Genomic DNA, 22798 nt, shown 5'->3' with positions numbered 1-22798 from the left:
TTGTCTGTCTCAGGTGGTCGGCAGGCCAGCAGCTGTCAAATCCAGCTGACATCAGACTGGAGAGTCTCTGAACAGCTCCATATATCATCGTCACGCATAGGCCACAAGGGCTACTATCAGGGACGTGCTGGCCATTGGGAAAAGCGGGACAACTCCCGAACGGCCGGTTCATTCCCGGCCGGTCCAGGCCGGCCATTAGGAAAACATTAAACTGTTTGCACTAAAGTAAAAATTAAACTGTTTGCACAAAAGTAGTGAAAACAGCCGATCTACAAGCACACAACGCCTCGCACCGCGAGGCGTTGTGTGCTTGTAGATCTGCTGTTTTCACTAGTCTAAATCATTTTTTAAATGATAAATAGGCTACAAAACAAACGGTTTTGGACATACAAGGTCTCCACCCGACAACGACGAAATATAACTAATGTAATTGGCCCACTGGCTTGTCACTTGTCATGATCTGAAATGGCAAATCTTTGAGTAGCAGCAGCTACTATATCTCTCTCTATAGCGCGCAATGAGGGCCTCTCCAATTCTTTTTCCCGGGCTGAATCAGGGGCCCAGCACGTCCCTGGCTACTATTAGACTAACCTGAAATGACCTAGAAAATGAATTCGCACTTCACAGACTGCGTGGCTGTAAGCTTCTTTTTTGACCCCTTTAAAATTGTAATCAGCACATCACAAAGCTGCATGGCCCAGCTAAAGAAGTTAAAACCTGCACTCCCTGTTTGGTACAGAGACATTTTACACTTCTCACACAGGTTAGAGGCTATGGTAAAATCTAGAATTGTCCAAAATGTGCTACACTATTTGAGTGTGTCTGAAATTATTTTATTGGGAATTAACCCCTTGAGATGGACCATCTCCTTTTCAAGGGTGGTGGTGGAGGTGTGTGTGTGTGTGTGTGTGTGTGTGTGTGTGTGTGTGTGTGTGTGTGTGTGTGTGTGTGTGTGTGTGTGTGTGTGTGTGTGTGTGTGTGTGTGTGTGTGTGTTTTTAAGAAGAATATATATACTGTATTATTATTATTCGAGTAGAATACTGTATAGTCATTAAAATTAATTTGTTTAAAACCTAAATTTACTGATTTGCAGTCTTGTCAGGCACACACATATTTTACAGGACAGTACAGTAGGTGGCAGCATAACACTCTATTGTCTACAGTACACACTGTGATGAAACAGAGATATGACCCACAGATGCAGGGCCTTCCCCAGATCCTTAAAGGAGTAGTTCACCCCCAAAATTACTTTTTGAGCGGTGGTCACACCGTCTCCATAGCGTGGCCGTGTGTGTAGGTATGTTTGTTTGTTAGTTAGTTTGTTTGTATGTGGGTGGGTGGGTCTGTATGTAGCCTCAAGCCTGTGTAGTACCTTTTCTGACCACACATGTTAAGGGAGGGGCGCTGTTGTCCAGGCCACACACACACACACACACACGGTGGGGGGGGGAGAACCACCGCTCAGTTCACACGGGTGTGATTTTTTTCCTATTGATTAGTCATGCCATGGAGACTTTTTTGGTAGTTGTCGCATTGCTAACACAAAAAAATTGATTATAAATATACCCCCATTGATTCTGGATGGGGACCCAAATGCATGGCCCGGGATGGGAACCCAAATGCATGGCACAGGATTTCAAATTACTGTCTTAGAAATACGACAAACACCAAGAAATATTATTGAACTCAAGTCTCCATGGCGTGACTAATCAATAGAATTGATTTCATTTTTGGGGTGAACTACTCCTTTAAACACACCAAACCCATGCATAAACGTATCCACACTACCACTTAATGCAGTGGTTCTCAAAGTAAGTGGGGTTCTTGAGGTTCTGCAATCAATATATATTAGGGCTGGGACTTTAACTGATTAATTGCGATTAATTAATTACAGAAAATTAACGCAATTAAAAAAATTAACGCATTTTAATCACACTTAGTTTTTGCACCACAGAACCTTCAGTTTCGGGCATACCGATCATAGCGATGCACCAACCAAGAAGAGACAACAAATGCAAAGGGAGAAGTAGCCGATCAGAGCGCTTTGCTTGGCCCAGTGGATGCGAAATTTAGATTTAAAAAACTCACTCGTTGATTCCCTCGTACTACAAAATGTGTTTTACTTGAAAATAAATGCTTCTCAGGTCAAATATCGATGTGCGATTAAAATGCGATTAATTGCGATTAACTTTTTCAGTGCCAGATGTTGTTATTTATTATTGGGTTTTGTGCCAGCAAAAGCACCTTACCTTTGCGATGTTATAGACAAAGATGTATTATTATTTTTTTGAGCGGTGGTCACACCGTCTCCATAGCGTGGCCGTGTGTGTATGTATGTGTGTCTGTCTGTATGTAGCCTCTGGTGTAGCCTGAGTACCCTGGGTGACCAGAGAGGTGCTGTTGAGTCTAGTCCCCCCCCCCCCCCATTATTATTATTATTTTTAATATTTTATGAAAAATATATTTTTTAATATTTTGTATTATTATTAATAATATTTTTAAATTGCGCAGCCTCCACGACCACCGCTCAGTTCACACGGGTGTGATTTTTCATTATTATTTTTTATTTTCTCCTTAAAGAGGTGTACCGTGGCTTTACCCGCAGTAGAGGGCAGCCTCATGCAAGAATTAATGTGAAAATGGTCCCAGCAGGCTCCCGTTCGTCAAGGCAGCTCAGTCGCTACAGAGCAATAGATCCAGAGAAAATCACATGGAAGTGTTTTGTTACTCCATTGATGCTAACGTCCAGTGGGTTTTTGAGAGTACTTTTACGGGAGCTGTCTCAACGGTACACACCCGCACGACCCCTCATCAGTTTACAGACATCAAACCAAGGTACAAAAGAACGAGCCAAAGAACGTACAATTGGCATTGCGCCGCCGTCAAAAATGGGGGGGGGAGAACCACCGCTCAGTTCACACGGGTGTGATTTTTTTCCTATTGATTAGTCATGCCATGGAGACTTTTTTGGTAGTTGTCGCATTGCTAACACAAAAAAATTGATTATAAATATACCCCCATTGATTCTGGATGGGGACCCAAATGCATGGCCCGGGATGGGAACCCAAATGCATGGCACAGGATTTCAAATTACTGTCTTAGAAATACGACAAACACCAAGAAATATTATTGAACTCAAGTCTCCATGGCGTGACTAATCAATAGAATTGATTTCATTTTTGGGGTGAACTACTCCTTTAAACACACCAAACCCATGCATAAACGTATCCACACTACCACTTAATGCAGTGGTTCTCAAAGTAAGTGGGGTTCTTGAGGTTCTGCAATCAATATATATTAGGGCTGGGACTTTAACTGATTAATTGCGATTAATTAATTACAGAAAATTAACGCAATTAAAAAAATTAACGCATTTTAATCACACTTAGTTTTTGCACCACAGAACCTTCAGTTTCGGGCATACCGATCATAGCGATGCACCAACCAAGAAGAGACAACAAATGCAAAGGGAGAAGTAGCCGATCAGAGCGCTTTGCTTGGCCCAGTGGATGCGAAATTTAGATTTAAAAAACTCACTCGTTGATTCCCTCGTACAACAAAATGTGTTTTACTTGAAAATAAATGCTTCTCAGGTCAAATATCGATGTGCGATTAAAATGCGATTAATTGCGATTAACTTTTTCAGTGCCAGATGTTGTTATTTATTATTGGGTTTTGTGCCAGCAAAAGCACCTTACCTTTGCGATGTTATAGACAAAGATGTATTATTATTTTTTTGAGCGGTGGTCACACCGTCTCCATAGCGTGGCCGTGTGTGTATGTATGTGTGTCTGTCTGTATGTAGCCTCTGGTGTAGCCTGAGTACCCTGGGTGACCAGAGAGGTGCTGTTGAGTCTAGTCCCCCCCCCCCCCCCATTATTATTATTATTTTTAATATTTTATGAAAAATATATTTTTTAATATTTTGTATTATTATTAATAATATTTTTAAATTGCGCAGCCTCCACGACCACCGCTCAGTTCACACGGGTGTGATTTTTCATTATTATTTTTTTATTTTCTCCTTAAAGAGGTGTACCGTGGCTTTACCCGCAGTAGAGGGCAGCCTCATGCAAGAATTAATGTGAAAATGGTCCCAGCAGGCTCCCGTTCGTCAAGGCAGCTCAGTCGCTACAGAGCAATAGATCCAGAGAAAATCACATGGAAGTGTTTTGTTACTCCATTGATGCTAACGTCCAGTGGGTTTTTGAGAGTACTTTTACGGGAGCTGTCTCAACGGTACACACCCGCACGACCCCTCATCAGTTTACAGACATCAAACCAAGGTACAAAAGAACGAGCCAAAGAACGTACAATTGGCATTGCGCCGCCGTCAAAAATGGGGCGAACGGGAACGTTCAAAGCGTTGATAGAGTTAATTAATCACAGAGCCTGTAATTAGATAAAAATGTGTAATCGCATCCCAGCCCTAATATATATATATATATATATATATATATATATATATATATATATATATATATATACACACACACACATATACACACTAATGCATGGGCGATATTAGGAAAACCTTTGATATTCGGATATTCTATAACGTTGTTGAATACCGTACCTTGATATCGATATTACTCACGATATTAGTAAAAATAATTGCATTGCACAGTACACATAGAATAACGAAATTAAATGCCTTATTTCCATTTTCCAACAATGGTTTTATTGAAATAACCACACGTGGTTACAGATGGACTGCTTTTTTGCATGTGCATACATACGTGCATGCATAGTGTGTACACACACACACACACACACACACACACACACACACACACACACACACACACACACACACACACACACACACACACACACACAACACACACACACACACACACACACACACACACACACACACACACACACACACACACACACACACATATATATGAGCAGTGTTCAGAACTGCTCCTTGTAGAAGTTGAAACCAAAGTGGTCACACTGGGCTTTGATGGCCTTTGCGAGAGCAGGAGCACCACAGAAAAACACATCAACCTTTCCTTTGTTCTCCTCAGAAAGCTTCTGGAACACCTGGCAAAACAAGACATTACACTCGTGTGGATTTCTTCAACCAAACTAAGACGAAAACTAAATAATAACGAAACAAAAACTAAGCTATGATCGACGTGACTAAAACTAAACAGAATTTCATTCAAAAGACTATGACTAAAACTAAATATAAATTTCCTGTCAAAATCAACACTGCATTACTCTTAGAGTAGAGTACAACTGGACACAGGAAATATGGGGAGCCATTTAACCACACACACAATTTAAAATCCCAAGGCACTTCAGCAAAGACAAAAAATACATTTAGATTCAACTAAATAACGATCCTATCGCATCCGCTTTGTACTGTGGTCTCACCTTGGCCCACTCAGGTCTTCCTGGCTGTGTTCGGGTCCGCAGGCCACTGACTAAGTCTCTCTTCTCCTTCTTGGCCAGCAGGTCTAGTGCCATCTGTAAGCCAATGGCCTTCATATCGTTCTTATTGAGAGCTGATGTCATGTACATATGTATATCCAGGAAACGGCCTGAACACAGAGAAGAGTTATTACTTCCAAACAACTGAGAAGCAACCCCTATGGCTCCATACTCACTGCACATTGGCACATTAATCATAATTAGTATGAAAGAAGTGAATAAATAGAGTCGTGTAATTTTTTTTAGGCTAGTCTTTGCTAAATTGGAGTTTGATTAAAGTATCAGTTTGTTTACTATCACAAACCATCACAGCGGGTAATGCCTGACACTGTTGTTCATCACAGTTGTGTGGCTGGTTCAGACAGGGATATCCATGTATGGGCATAAAAGGGATTGTATGATGTGATGCCATGGGAACCACTCTATGCCCATATATGGAGATCCCTGATGTCATCAATATTAAGCCCATATCTAACAGGACTTCATATGGGAATGCCCATATGAAGGATGGAGGAATGGAGGAAGACAGTACATAATCTGTGTGGCTGGTTCAGACAGGGATCTCCATGTATAGTATGGGCATAAAAGGGATTGTATGTATGATGTCAGATGAGCAAGCATGTTTGGGGTCTCACAGCATGTCTCCATATACAGTACATGGATCTCCATATATGGGTAACTGGTCAGACGGCCAAGACATGGCGTGACCTCACTTGTTGCCCTGAGGCGTCTTAATAGTTATAGTATTAAATCCCAGGTACAAGTATCAGTTGCCCCGCGTCTCTCTCTCTCTCTCTCTCTCTCTCTCTCTCTCCTACCATCAGGCTCCTCCTCAGATTGGTCCATCTCTATTTTAGTCAGCAGACTGACAAACCATTCAAAGGAACTTTGGTCCCTGTTAATCCAGATGAAGTCCACCTGCAAAACACATGATAAGAAACAATAATAAGATAATGTCACCTACATCATGAAAAGACACTTTTCACTAAGCCAGCTTGAAATGTAATAATACAATTGTTAATAAATATAAATACTTATATTACATATAATAAAGCTGTGCAATGTCAGAGCACAGCTCACTTTATTATGAAGAGATAAGTTCTGTCAAACTTGAATTCATTCATTATGTTTGGGTGAACTTACTTTACGAAGTTTCATCACACTGTCTTTTTCACGCCAGGAGTAGTTACAGTTGGGACAGTGCTGCTTACTCTGCCGATATCTCAACATAACATAACAAGCAGAACACATAAAACACACACCAAGCTTTACAAGATAGTTTAATATCAGATAGTTTTACACTACAGGGATCAATACAAATCTTAGTTTGTTAACTAAATTTAGATAGTCCATGTGCTGTAGCCTAGTCCTTAACGAGGTGGTGCCATAGTTTTGAACTTTTTCTGGTTTTCATGTGTCTAGGAGGTTGACAATACTTCATTAGACCCACTGGTGTGGTTGTTATGAGCAACTACTGTATGTATTCCCTTTGTATTTTTCTTTTTCCCTGGAGGCTGCCACCTTGTGGGTCAAAAGTGCCGGTCCAAAAACACAGATACAATTACATCATATAATCAACCCCTCCCCTTTTACCATTCACCCAACACTGTGGGTGTGGCTAACTTCAGCTGGGTCACCACCCACCATGACAACCAGGCATACTTAATGAACTTGTGGGTGTGGCCACATAAAAACCTAATTTTAACTCTTTCTGTACACTTTTTTGGAAAATATCTTCCTCCTAGTATAATCATAATAGCTGATAATCATGTTTTAGAGGGGGAAAAAATCATGGCACCCCATCTTTAAAGTGAGTGTGTTTGTCATATAATGTAGCTTGAGAGTAAATGGGAAGACTTTCAGGACCTTGGAAGGAATGAATCTCTCTCTCGCTCTCTCCGGTGTGTTTTGATGTATCTTACCGGAACATGATACTTTGTAAAATGGAGGCAAACGGAGTGATTCCAATTCCAGCTCCAATCAGAACAACGTGTTCAGATGCAAAAATCTGCCTGGTGGAAGTCCCATAAGGACCATCTACATGACACTGACATACAACACAGTTGTTGTTACTTACACACAGGAGAGATTAATAAAAAAAAAAGCACTGTGCACATGGGGTGATCACTGCCTGCCTCCTGTGAATTGTTTTATTTTTATTTTTGTTTATTTTCTTTTTATTTCGTTCATATTTGGTGATTAAAACGTTATTATTTTGAAAATAATCTCTCTGTACTGTACACGCCAGCTAACTCAACCCTCCTGTTCAGTGTCCCAAAAAAAAGAAAAAAGAAAAAAAAAAGATAATAAGATAATCCAAATGGTTGGAATATGTTTTTATCACTAAAAAGAATAATAATAATGTGAGGACATGTTATACTTATATATATCATACATTTCGGCTAAACACATAGTCTTGCGTAGCTAGCCAGACAACTATTCCACAATCTCTGAATACTATATAGTCTGGAACTACAGCTCCCGAATGACGAGTAAGGTAAGTAGTCAATGCTGCACGCAACTAGTCCCATTGGAAACATAACGGAAGCACACTAGCACAGACAGAGTAATTTTGTCCTATGTATAGTTTAAGAAAACATTTGAAAACATCATGGAAGTAACACCAACAATCACCAGAGAAAGACAAATTAATGCCCCCAAAAATATTGAAAGAAGACCTAACGCTTCCAGTAGGACTTGTTATCGCTACTGCACCAATAAGGGTGTGGGTGCGTCACATCCGCTTTATCTCGCACTCATGAATTATGATGTGTTACGTGTGTCAATATTGGAAGAGTGTCGGAGTGTGTGTGCCAGTGAGTGTGGTGATTTCCAGGTGCTGTTTATCTGCTGATTGCTGGGTGCCAATCCTCAGCCCTTCCTGTGATTGGTTGGGCTTGCCTACTTAATGACACCCGACACCTGCAGACTTTGACAGTACTTGTAGTAGTACTGTCTACAGCATGCCTGCCATGCTCTTAGTCTGTTTAATAGAATTTGACATTTTCATATCAGTAGTAGTCCGCTAAACCTCATTAAGCTTGCAGGGTGCAAGTCTTTCTGAAGTTACTGAGATGCTGGTTTAGGTCTACCTTTTAGTGTCACTACTGTAAGTGTCCTGACTATTTGGGTTAATAATGCTTACGCAGTTTTGACACACCTCAAGCACTGTGTTTAGAGATGGTAATATTGTGGTGCCAGCTTATTGTAAAAGCCAACTTTTCATTCAGGTTAAAATAGAGTAGGCTAGTCAGGTTAGCTTAGATTCTCATGTTGTTTTTATTTTATATTAGAATATGTAGTGTTTAAATGTAAAGTTGGGTTTAGGTTGGTTTATTTATATTATTTATTGCTTTGCGCCAGTTACTTTTATTTTCTAATGTTTAAAATCAGATTGAAACCTCTGTAAAATCATGTCTTAAATTATTAATTGTAAAGATCCTCAAAACAACTACAACAACAACATTTGTATAATAAAAACACTTCTTTCACCTGCCAACTGCCTTTTTCATGTTGCATATCCTTACCCCCTAGACTGGGGCATGTAACACATGATAAGACTTCCGTTGCTTCAGACTGTAAGATGGTAGTCTTGTGTAGCCAGACAACTATTCCACAATCTCTGAATGCTATAAAGAGTCTGGAACTGCAACTCCTGAACGACGAGTAATGGAAGCTGGCATTTCCGTTCATGAAAATATATTTTAAAATGTCATTTCTGCTAAGCAGCAAGCTAAATATGCTTAGATGATTTTTATTTATATTAGGATAAATGTGCCAGACCACAGATATAAAAAGCTAGATACCTCTTCCGCTGCTGCAGTTCATTGGAGCGACGCGTCAAACTGGATAGGCAGAAATATGGAAGTTCCAAAAGCACGCTGCCACTCAAAGTGACTACTGGCCAATCACAGCGCATGTTTTCCGGGACTTCAATGGTGACTCCGCGCCTGCAGCCATACAGTCTTGTACAAATTGCCTATCCTCCAAGACGCACGCCCCAGAGCCGAAGAAGGAGGCGTCTACCTTTTTTATGTCTATGCCCCAGACTAGTATGACGGGAGAATATGCAACATTTTGTTGTTGTTGTTGTTGTTGTTGTTGTATTTTTTCCCCTGATCACTTAGACTCTATAGCTGGGTTTGTCTGTTACAATAGGATAATAAATGTTGAAGAACAAGTGTGATGAATGTATGAACTCACCTTTATGTTGCAGAGCCGAATGTTCTCACCCCGCTTGACGAAAACCTACAGAGAATCAGCTTGTTACTTTCAACAGGAATCTTGGACCAGGGGATGTTTGTTGAAGATGCATGAATAAAAGCAAGTCCATATATGGACTTGCTTTTATTCATGCATCTTTAACAAACAGGCTATGGACTCCATGGAGCATTATTGTGGGCAAGCTGCAGCAGCAGCGAGCTCTCTATAGATGTTCTCATTATTGTGGGCTCGCTCGCTGCAGCAGCCGTTTTGGTTCTCCATCCGGAATCAATGGGGGTACATTTATTGGCTTAGGAATGCAACAAAAACTAAATAGGCTACGTAACTCAAGTCTCCATGGGTTGAGTGATAGAAAAAAAAGTAATTTCTACACTACAGATATTCTTTTTACATCACCAGGTTCGCACAGGTCTGCTCTCTGATCTCTATATACATTTTGAAACTGACAGAAAAGTGCATTCGATCGACTGATTCTGTAGTGTGAGGCAGAATCAGGCACCCCCTGGAAATGGTGATGTACCACAGGGATGTACCTGTACCTGTACAATGCCTCCTGCTTGGCACTTAGCATCCAGGGTTCGATACTTAGTATGTATATTTTGATGCTATAGCATTCCCCCATACTCCACCGCCACCCCACGTCCCAGACGTCATACTTCGACTATTCGAAAAGCCAAAAAATACAAAGTGATGGGTTGGAAGCTTGTAGATCTGCCATTTTGGAAAAAAGCTTGACAATCTTGTGGAAAATGTGAGTTCTCTTAATTTAATTACTTAATTGAATTACTTAAAAGTATATTTTGATGGCAATAACTTTGTACATTTCAAGCTCCACTGTAATACTAACGTTGTGTATTGGTCAACATAACACAGACAGAGATACCAAGTCAAACTGCATTTGTACTTTTTATCCTACTATTTTTTGGCTTGAAGTGAGCCCATAGGAACAATATTGTCTAGTTGTATGCTACTGTCCCATTACCGTTGACTCAAACAATTCCTCCTGTCAAGAGGCAACCAACAAATATGTCATCGGGATAAATGACTGGAAAAGATGATTATGTTATTGTGGGATGGAAATTTGACTACAGTAAAGTATGAGTGAGAATTAAGATGGTGTGTGTGTGTGTGTGTGTGTGTGTGTGTGTGTGTGTGTGTGTGTGTGTGTGTGTGTGTGTGTGTGTGTGTGTGTGCGTGCGTGCGTGCGTGCGTGTGTGTGTGTGTGTGTGACCTGGGCTTTCAGCTCTCTTCTATAGCTCATGCTCTTTGCAAGTCTCTTGCTGTTGACTGTATGCCTTTCTGGTGGTTTGAAGAAATCAAACAGACGGTTTGTCCACTGACCCGCAGAACGGATGTGAAGACTCAGAGTCTCTGTAAAGGACACAATATCTACATGTTAACTTAAATTACATGAATTATTATAACATATTATAAGCATACACTACGGTCACTTTATACACTATGTCAACTTTTAAAGTTAACATAGTGTTTATTACCAATAAAGAATATGCAAGGTCAACTTATCAAGAATAGACAATGACAGATGTCTAATCACACAAAGCCTCCTACATAGCCATGCCGGAAAAAAAGGCTAAATTGTAATTTATAAATAACTTATGTTACCTAGGTCTTCTGGGGCACTGGTGATACTGAATGGATGCCACTCGTACTTGGCAATGTCAGGGATGTTGATGAAGAGATAATCTCCAGGTTTAAAATGGAAGAACTGAGGCCGTTCAATCACCAGGTTAGTTACCTGCAAACATTTACAGGATTTAATAGATTTATATTAAAATGGCATTAAAGATTTGTGAGAGATTCGTGAATTACTTGAGTTTGAATTATTGACCACACTACAGACTGTTAAAGACTACTCTTTTTGTTGTTTTTACGTCTGGTGACACCTATCCAGGACAGGCCTGAGACACGCCTCCTCATGAGACTTGGTTCAGAGATCCGAATCCGTGTTGATTTGGCACATGGGAACCCGTTGCGACCGCATGCCCTTGATGACATCGACCCCAGGCAGGGTTTGAACCCTAAAAATATTGTCTAGAGAATAATGTTATAATTTGGTTTATTATACAATTTTCCCAGTAAGTTGTTCGAATATTGCAATTTATCCAATGAAATATGCCAAACAGAAATCGATGCTACTTGGAAAATTACCCTGGGATCAATTTATTGCTTTTAAGACGTCATTGTCATGGTGCTAAAACATTGGCAGGGCTGGTGTGGCAATATGGATCATATCCTGCCACATTTTGTGTTGTTTAAAGACCGTATTTGGGATGCTAGGCAAGGTGTTTAACTGTACTTGTACTGTACTACATTTTTTTATTGTATTGACTATACTGGTACGGTTCTCCTTTTTTGTCTAATAAAATACTCAATCAATCAATCAATCAATCAATTGTTTACCCATCCACATTATGAATTAATTATTTTTTTTATTTAACATATATCCTTTTTCTGCATCCATTTACTTGACCACTTACCCAGTTGTTGGTTGATGACTGTCACTTACTCTGATCTTACACTTTGTAAAACATTCCTGATAAATACATCATTTGTTTACCGATTTCAAGTGAGTGTGAGTGATGTTAATGATGATTACCCATCACCTATTTTTATAACATGTGAATGGTCCTTCATAGCAGAGTCATTATGTTGCATAAACAGTAGCTACTGATTTTGCCCTTATTCCTTTTTGTTGTATGGTTTTTGTTTTTTGTAAATGTATACTCTCTGTGAAAAATGAATTAAACACAAATCATAAATATGACTTAATTCCAGCAGAAATATCCAAATAATAATCCATGAAGGCAGAATATACAGTACAAGATCTTTGGCTCTAGAGGAAGTAGACTCAAGTCAACTCGGTACAGCTGTAGATACCTTAGAAGGCAGTAGATTGACACCCACTACGTAGAGTTCTCCCATGCGAGACACAGTGATTCCTACAATCTTCTCCGTCAGGAAGGCCAGGCCTGGAACAATAAACCACTTCCAGAAGTTGGCACAGTGGATCACCAGCAGAGCCCAGACCCACACATATAACAGGTGTGTAAAGTAGAATACCTGTACAGAGAGAGTAGTAGACTGTTGCAGTAAATAGACCAACATTGGTAGACTAATACTATTTTGCTTCCTCTATTCAAAGTAGTCTCATTACATACAGTGGTCTAAGTTCAGCAAAAGCTAGGGTATGGCAAAGATGGGAGTCCTCATGGAAAAGAGGCATTACATTTTGTATAACATGGTTCTATTGTGAAAATAGACGATCTACATGCTCACAACGCCTCGCGCTGCGAGGCGTTGTGAGCATGTACTGTAGATCGGCTATTTTCACAACGTCTGAAAAAAATGAGTTTTGTCCGTTTTTTTTCACAGGTTTCTATGGTTTCTTGGGCTGGATATGGCAGCCTGATGGTTGTTCAAGTGCAGCTAAACTTGGCATGCTAGTAAACGTGCCACAATTAACAATAATGCATTGCACCTGTGCAGCTGACCTACGGAACCTGGGAATATACCATTTTGTCAAGATGGGGAGAATAAAAGTGTGGAGAATATAATTATAATACCTTGTTAAATTTTGTATTTGTAGTTATTTTACTGTAATTTAACAACATAATAACCAGCACAGATAGACAAAGAGACATTCATGGATTTATATTTAAAAGTAACTTTTATTTTCCCCCTGGACCCAGGGTATGGCAGCTGCATACCCCTGCCATACCCAATTGACGCCACTGATTACATATTAACACCTTTAAAATCTGCAACCTGCTAATACTATAAGACCAGATCCCTGTTATCTCAATCTTTAAGGAATGTTAGGGTATTTTATTATGGGTTCAGTACAATTCCACCTGAATGACCTGAATGACAATTGAATGTCAATCAGGATGGGATGGGTCAACCTTTCTGAGACCACTACCTGAAAATGTCCGCTGCGTCGCACACAGGGGCTGGAGCAAACCACCATCAGGCAAATCATGACCTGTAGCACGACACCCGTTACAGACGCTGTGCCAAAGACCCATCCAATACCAGGCCGCGTTGTAAACAAATATTCCCAAAAACGATAGTCAGTTTTCTCTGAAAGATTGACTGTACAAGAAACATAGAGACAAAGAAAGTCAGAGAGAAAGAGGAGAGGGGAGAAAAAATACTGGTGTCAGAAAATGTGACAACCAACTTAAAATATATATATATATATTGTCATACATACCCCAGGCATGGTATCCCAAGCCAAGAGCTAAGGCATTGGTTAAATTCTGTTCAGTGTCTGTGATAAGTGGCAGTCACCACATAAGGAGACGATGCTTCCAGTATCTGTTATGTGTATCCCCGAAACACGTATTGTTGAGTTTCACCCTTATATATCTACTATTCTTTGTGTTCAAGAATTTCTTGTTAAAGGGATATTTCACTTTAAAAAAAACTTTGGGTCATTTTATCATCTAATCAGGCTTTTATGAACATCCTGGACAGTTTTTAATTTTCAATATTTAGATATTTGATATAAATGTTATCAGTCCTCCTCCTCCAGGGCTTCTCCCCATACACACCCATTGTAACTTCAAACTCCATTTTAACCACGATAGATCCATTAGAAACACCCATTATGTTTTCTGGTGACTCATACTACCCTACAGTGTTTTTTCGATAACTTTTTCATTTCTTTTTAATAATATTTTATTGTAGGCCTATTTAATTTTGTAGGCCTACCGGTATTTTCTTTCTTAATTTTCCCAAAGAATTATTAAAAATAAATTAAAAAGGTTATTGAAAAAACACGGCCTGCTAGGAAGATAATGGGTGTTTTTAATGAATATATCATGGTTAAAATGGAGTTCAAAGTTACAATGGGTGTGTATGGGGCGAGGCCCTGGTGCCTGGAGGGCCTGATAACATTTATATCAAATACATGGACGGATTAACCCCCGCGAGGGCCCCTGGCCTATAATTTTTTTAGGGCCCCCCACACCCTCCACCATAACCCCCCTCCCTCCAAACGCGTACTATCCAACTAGGATTTTAAGCCATGAGGATCATCTGTGGGCCAAGAAAGTACCTGTAGACAACAGAGGAGGGGCCCACAGATTTGATTTTTGATTAACATAATATATACAATATTTTAGTAAATTGTCAAATTGTAAATATTGAATCAAACAAATTAAAAACTGTAGGTGTTCATAAAAGCCTGATTAGACGATAAAATTACCCAATTTTTTTTTTGAAAGTGGAATATCCCTTTAAATGTGAGCGCAAATAAAGATATTAAATCTGTGTGTGTGTGTGTGTGTGTGTGTGTGTGTGTGTGTGTGTGTGTGTGTGTGTGTGTGTGTGTGTGTGTGTGCGTGCGTGCGTGTGCGTGCGTGCACACGTGTGTGTGTCTGTTTTCAGTATGTGTACAGTATGTGTGCATGTACCAAAGTTGACGATGTGTGCGATGGTGTGTATCAATGAGAAGCAGAGAATAGCGTAGCCCACAATCTGATGCAGTAAGATATTATCGTCCAGTGGGAATATCCTCGCTACCCAGGTTGTCCTCAAAAAGGTTAGACAGCGACGCAGCATCAACACCTATGGGTGCACACAAATGCATGCATGCACACCCACACCCACACACACACACACACACACACACACACACACACACACACACACACACACACACACACACACACACACACAAACATGGATTATGACCTAGTCAAAAACTATTGGAATGGTATATGAGAAATCTGAGTTATATATCATGATCACATGACTTGAGAGATGATGTGTACCAATTTGTGTGAGCTTTGGAGAAAAGTAGAATTTGTAGCAAAAACTGTTTTTTTTAAGAGAATCTTCTTATGGGCAGTTGCTCAGCCTTATGGGCAGTTGCTCGGCCTTCTTGCTCAGCTCTCATCGAAGGCAGTCGCACCTCTCTAGCTCTCTCTTATCTCTCCCTCCCTCGTGTGTCTACCCGCTGCTTACGGAGAGTTTCTCCTTCTCATTGTCTTCGAAACTTGGAGCGTATCTGAACACTGTCTCTACTCTCGTAGCTATTTGGACCTATTTGGAAGCAAACATGGATCTGGTGAGCTATGCACTGAATGCCATGGATACTATCTTTTCATCACGAAAATCTGGTTCGGAGGAATCCAGTTGTCCCGACGGAACCTACCCATCGGGGTACGTGATGGACTACCGGCAACGGTGGAATATGATGTGCCTTACGGTTTTTTCCGTTGAGGACGTGGAAGATATTTATCTTTTCGCTTTTATGGTAACAGGGTTTCTGCTGATTGGCATGGGCATTGCCTTGGTTTATCGAAAAATCTGCAAGATGGGTGGACCCCCAGGAGCCCCAAAACTGCCCGTCATGATATTGGAACTGCACAAGGTTGCTTGTGCCCAGACTGTTGCGTTTAATGAACTCAAACGCGATGTTAACATCTTGCTGGAGCAAAACACCGCTATGCAAAGAGGGCCAAAACATGGACTTTAGAGGGAAATACTCTAACTCTCTGTATCCCCTCGCTCGAATTATTACGACCGGACTGGCACGACCTTGGAATACCGCACTCCTCCTGTGAGAGAGGAACTGTGTTGTTGTGCGCTCGCCCCCCCCCCCCAACCTCAAGAAGGAAGACACTGTGAAGGAAGCCTTTCCCACCCTCACCCAACTCATGTCTACTCCCACCACGGACACCTGGTGTTTTGACTTTCAGGCTGGGGCTGGGCCAAGGACGTCTACATAGCTCTGCTGTGATATCGCATTGACACCAGCGAAAAGACATTTTGACCTAGCTACTATCTGGAAGCTTACAACCGGACTAACGCTAACACAAACACAATCGCAGACTTACACGCATGCACACAAAACCATTCACCTGCCTTCACCCCCCCCAATGTCTTGTCAGGGCTTCTTTTTTCTTTCTCCCAGGCAGTTCCTCAAATTAGTGGAACTGTATGGAAGCAATGTTTTTTTAATAGCCCAAGCCTGCAACCCCCCATCACCCAAACGCAAAGCTTGTACTCCCCACTCCCAAATCTTTTTCTTTTTTCAGCAAGAAAGGGCTATATTGGCATATTCGTTGACAAATGAAACTGTGCCTGCTGTACCTGTACTGTATTGTTACAATGACAAATAAACTCTAATCTAATCTAAAGTTGTGTTATTATTCAAGGAATCCAGGAAAACATATTTTGAATTGTGCAACCTATGGTTCAAGAGTTAAAGGGCAAAACGGGAAGGGCCCTGTTATCGCGCCACCATTAGGTCGGTTTGAAAACCAGACTGGAGCAGACTGCAGACTCACCATGACAAAGGTACAGTTGAAGTTGAGACACTGTCCACAGCCCTTGGCCAACATATACCATATTCCGCCCTGTTGATTCTGCCACATGGCAACAGAGAAGAGCAACAGGTTGAGGCAGGCGTATGCACACAAGAACATCAGCTTTTGAATGTTGTTGAGCCAGTAGGCTGCAGTCAGGTAGCGAGGAGTCTTCCTTATCGTCGGCTCCACTTGTGGGTACTTCAACCAGTTGGCAGCGCTGGAGTGAGAGGGGAGGGGGTGAAAGGGGAGAGAGAGAAGTTGAGAAAGAGTGAGAGAGAAGGTGAGAAGAAAGAAAGAAGAAAGAAGAAATACACACACAACACAACAGGTTGTGTAAAAGTATAAAGGAACAATTCAACAGTATGAAAGTAAATTCAAATCTAAGAAATAGATTGTATTATTATTATTGGTGTTGTTGTTGTTAATATAGGATTCGATATTGATAAGATAAGAATTATGATACATAATTCTATGTTTGTGTATGAAGCTCATATGACCATAAGGTTATATATTATGAACTGAGCGTACAGTATAGAGACCACATTTTGGTCGGATACTGTAGGGCTCAGGCTATTAGATTACAGGTCATAATAACTTTGGCTGCCCTGAATGTAATCATGTTTTGATATACTGTGATACTATGATATAAGTCACTAGTGGTGGAATATTACCAACACTACGTGGCACTTTCTTCCTGTTATTTCCTTGTTATGATATGGGAACGAATCAATGAGTTCCTACTACTTCCTTGTTATGATATGGGAACGAATCAATGAGTTCCACGCTTCTTACTGTCATAAACTGTATGTCTTTATATACATGTTTTCCTCCATCTTGGAGGAGAGAGAGATTTAGAAAGCTACCCCTATGGTAGCTCACTGTCTGTCTTCCTTGTCTGCTCTCTTAAAATACAGCAATCTAAGATTCAGTCCTTTGGTCTCTTTGTTTTATTTTAACTATGGATTTATAGATCCATATTTATCTTTAATAATGTATCTAATAGATATCATTATTATTATGATTGTGAGGTTCTCCATGACTGCAAAGTTACAGTAAGGCTTAGGGGGCAGACCTTATGGTGAGGTTATCCATGACTTCAGGGAAGGTCTCCAGTTCAGCTTTCAGTTCCTCGAAGGTAATGTCGCCGCTGTTGTCCTTATCGGCTGACTCAAACAAGGCCATGGTCAGGTCATCCAGTTTCTCCTCTGGCAGAGAGATGGCACTCTCACACAGACACGACTTCAGCACTGTCCTCAGCTCATCTGGATCAATAGAACCACTTCCTGCACGTTAAGAAAAAAACAAACCGGAATCAGTCTAAATCCATCTACTGTCTGACAATGAATGAAGTTCAGCTGTCACATGATTTGACCCTACATCTACTTCTAACCATACCCGTAATCTAGACCCTAACCCTGATCCAGAGTCCTCTTGATTGGAAAAGCGGGACAACTCCCGAACGGCCGGTTCATTCCTGGCCGGTCCAGGCAGACCATTAGGACAAAAATAAAAATAAAATGTCGGCCTTCGTTCCATTTTGGGAGCTGGGCGGCCAACAAAGTAAATGGTCACTGTCGGGCAGAAACCTCGTATCTCTAAGTTTCAAATGTGTACATTTTTGGAGCTGTGTGGAACACAAGCTACCCTATACGTGGCCGTGTGTGTAGGTATGTGGGTATGTGGGTATGTGGGTGGGTGGGTCTGTGGGTCTGTATGTAGCCTGTATGTAGTAACCCTGGGTGACCAGAGAGGTGCTGTTGAGTCTAGCCTGCCCTGAGCATCAACTGCAATACACACACACACACACACACACACACACACACACACACACACACACACACACACACACACACACACACACACACACACACACACACAGCTCCACTTCGAACAGAGGTTCGATTTTTTCGCAAAGCAAAGCCCTGCTTCACCATACAAGGCTGTCGCACAAAAGTAGTGAAAACAGCAGATCTACAAGCACACAACAGGCGTTGTGTGCTTGTAGATCGGCTGTTTTCACTAGTTTAAATCATTTTTTAAATGGTTTTGGACATACAAGGTTTCCACCCGACAATGACGAAATATAACTCATGTACCGTAATTGGCCTATTGGCTTGTCACTTGTCATGATCTGAAATGGCAAATCTTTGAGTAGAAGCAGTGCTATAGAGAGAGATCTCTCTCTATAGCGCGCAATGAGGGCCTCTCCAACTCTTTTTCCCAGGCTGAATCAGAGGCCCAGCACGTCCCTGCCTTTAATAATCTATAATAGTGTCATGTCATGTCATGTCATGTCATGTCATGTCATGTCATGTCATGTCTTTCAACTTACCATCCACATCATACACTTGGAATAGAAAGCGTAGTTTGTCCATCTGACTGCCGTGGATGAGCATGTGCAGACCTTTAAGAAATTCTTCCTGACCAATTGAGCCTCCGCCGTCCACGTCAAACAATGCAAAGAAACGCTCTGCAAAGAAAGACTGCAAAGCACTTTACATTAGAAATAGTTTTAAGACATAAATGTGCACATGACTGCACTCAGTATCTGCACACACACACACACACACACACGCGCGCACACGCACGCACGCACGCACACACACACACACACACACACACACACACACACACACACACACACACACACACACACATATACACATTTTGTAATATCTACCTCTTTGACATTGAATGCTCTTTTAAACTCATTCAGGTCGATTTCTTTATCGCGTCCTGCGATCGTTTTAAACTGCTTGGTGACCCACTCCAACCAGCGAGCATCCTCATCAAGAGCCATGGTAACCTGTTAATACAAATAACTTACTTAATACTTAATACTGGTCTCCCAGTGCAGTAGAGTTGTATTTTTTCACCTAGTCTAGTAATTCTAGGAAAAAAATCCACTCAGGTTGGAAAAAATTGTGTTATTTATTTTCTCAACTGATTCTGACAGGAAATTAGGTCTACTAGCCAGGATAAAAAATCTACCATAATCTGCTCACTGCAAATACCCACAGTGGCCAAATCAAGTTGGGCTCCCATCGACTTTCTATACAGGAGGAAAATACCCAGAAAAAAATCTGCTTTAATTAAGTAGGATGTGAGGGGTCTAACTAGGGGTTTGTCATGATGCTGAATCCATTGCAAGCATTTGTTTTGCACAAAAAACATTCCCTGGGCTAAAAATGGCCCCAGAAAATGATGGTTTAGTGATGAAAAGTGATGAGTCATCACTTTTCATCAGTTTTGTGGGCGTTTTCTGGGGCCAATGAATGTTTTTTGTGCAAAACAAATGCTTGCAATGGATTCAGCATCATGACAAACCCCTAGTTAGACCCCTCACATCCTACTTAAAGCAGATTTTTTTTCTGGGTATTTTCCTCCTGTATAGAAAGTCGATGGGAGCCCAACTTGATTTGGCCACTGTGGGTATTTGCAGTGAGCAGATTATGGTAGATTTTTTATCCTGGCTAGTAGACCTAATTTCCTGTCAGAATCAGTTGAAAAACTAAATAACACATTTTTTTCCAACCTCAGCTTTATTTTTACTGGACTTGTCCATTTGTGAGTTATCTCACACTCACAGTAAGGTTTTACAAATTGGCCTCGTGGTGTAGCTCTGGTCCACAGCATTAGAGTTCTCCTACACCTTCTAAGCTAGTCAGGGTGTTTTACCTTAAGGTTATTTAGTACATTGCATTATACATTCACCATCTCTTCACCAAATGTATCAGAAGTTATCTTGGTCAGTGCTTTCTTGTGGGTTAAAAAAAAAAAAAAAAAACTTCCTTTACAGTTTTCCCCCAACTCCCATACCCCCACCTCCCACCCATCTACCCAAAAAGGAAAACAAAAAAAAAGGAGAAAAGAAAGGTCAGAGTCAAAAGGGAATACAGAAGAAGGAGAAAGAAAGGAGAAAAAAAAACATTTAGCAGATATAGGGATTTTTGAGTTTATAACATTTTAATTCCAATAAAATAGATAATAACTCTATTTTCCTGCAATATGGCTGCCATTATGAAAAAGACAGTGGTCATATTCAGTTGTGGGGTAGAAGGAAACATCTGTCCAATTCCAAAGTTCCAATTTTGAATTCTGCATCATAAACAATTATCCAAATTATCCAAAATACATTTAACAAGAAGGCCTACTTTGTATAGTATATAAGTCTGAAATATCATATTATATACATCACTCATACATCACTCATAAGAAAACAGTTGTTGCTAGCGCCATGTTGAAAATTCATGATGCCTTCATATCCAATTATTTTTGGAATGCCTTTGGTTTAAGTGTACCAAATGTCACGCTTTTATCACAAACTGAACGATTGTTTTGGTTTTATCTGCTACACTATAGTTTAATATATACAGTAGCATCCGGAGGAAAAATAAAACCACATTTAAGGAATTTGCACCTTATCTCTCAATAGCACAAAAAGGGGGGGGGGGGGGAGAGAGAGAGAGAGAGAGAGAGAGAGAGAGAGAGAGAGAGAGAGAGAGAGAGAGAGAGAGAGAGAGAGAGGAAAAGAGAGCCCCTGATATCAGCCTGCAGAAAAGTCTTTAAAAGGCACTGGTTGCTCCCTGAGGCCCCACCATAAAAGAATGGATAGATTAGGTAAATTATATCTATGTTATGGAACAGATCACTTTCTCTCTCCGCTTACAGAAGGAGAAATGTTTCAGGTTTTGGTCTAATTTGGTTAGATTAGGTATTAGTAATACCTCTGCGGATTGAGTGATTACTGTAAAACCACTGTCTGTCTTACTCATGTAACTTCAACTATATGTGCTCTCACATGTTTTCATGTCTATTAGGCTACTTTGTACTTTGTCTTTAATATACACTTTTTTTTATCTCTCCCAAATGTTTATTTTTATTTATTTATTTTTTGTTCCTTTGTTATGCTTAAAAAGTTAAAATATATGTACAATAGAACAATTGTGAAATGAAAGTGATGTAAAGTTTTAATGGCTGTCCTTAAATAAAGAATATAAAAGAAAAAAGAAAAAAGATCCCATAAGCCTATGAAATAGAAATGATACCAGCCAATGCCATAAACCAGCAAATAGAAATATAACAGGCATCTGAGGCATGCCCTGCACTACCTAGCAGTCCTGTTCGCCAAACTTACATTTTTAAGGATTTTTCATTCAGCTGTGCTATGCCCATTACACACATACCGGTACACGCACGCACGCACACATGCACGCACGCACGCACGCACGCACGCACGCACGCACGCACGCACGCACAGACGCACGCACGCACAATCTATCTTCCAAATGTACAAAAAAATCACACAAAGCTTGGCCAATGAGCCGAGTGTGGGACATAGGCCTACATACATATACTGTACATACATACAGACAAAGCCAGATGTAGGAGTGGTTAGCACCGCTATGCCAAAAATCGTGAACACTTCAAATTAACTGACAAATTGTTTTTGAGCGGTGCTAAACCGCTCCTAAGAGTGGCTGTGCGTGTGTCTGTAGCCTTTTTCCTCAGCGTTTTGCCATAGTAAAATGTGTGTACGTAGCATCATGTTTGTCTAGTGATGTCATATGTCGTATGTCTGTAGCCTTTTTCCTCAGCGTTTTGCCATAGCAAAACTTGTGTGTGTAGCATGCCCTGTACATCCTAGACTCAAATCCTAGTCTGAAGACGTTATGCAAGCACGACCACCGCTCACTTCACATTGGGTGTGATTTTTTTAAATATACATTGATTTATTTACATATGACTTTTTTCTATCAATTAACCCCATTCATGGAAATTAGTTTTT

At 40.6% G+C, this 22798-nt stretch overlaps 1 protein-coding gene across 1 annotated transcript; it reads right to left on the bottom strand.

Moving 5' to 3' along the window:
- Positions 1–4921: 4921 nt before the first annotated feature.
- On the bottom strand, positions 4922–19810 carry LOC308294458 (NADPH oxidase 5-like; the record flags this gene model as incomplete). The annotated part of the gene is made up of 15 exons (XM_080737191.1): positions 4922–5053; positions 5390–5556; positions 6265–6364; positions 6590–6668; positions 7369–7493; positions 9650–9694; positions 10902–11041; positions 11294–11426; positions 12569–12751; positions 13611–13783; positions 15109–15262; positions 16990–17227; positions 18083–18293; positions 19343–19493; positions 19691–19810. 15 exons carry the CDS (start codon positions 19808–19810, stop codon positions 4922–4924), a joined length of 2151 nt encoding a protein of 716 aa, XP_080593317.1.
- Between the last annotated feature and the right edge of the window lie 2988 nt (positions 19811–22798).

This window comes from Nannobrachium achirus (assembly GCF_963921795.1).
Source record: "Nannobrachium achirus genome assembly, chromosome: 11".
Classification (NCBI taxonomy): domain Eukaryota; kingdom Metazoa; phylum Chordata; class Actinopteri; order Myctophiformes; family Myctophidae; genus Nannobrachium; species Nannobrachium achirus.
This window is presented reverse-complemented; position numbering and strand designations above follow the sequence as displayed.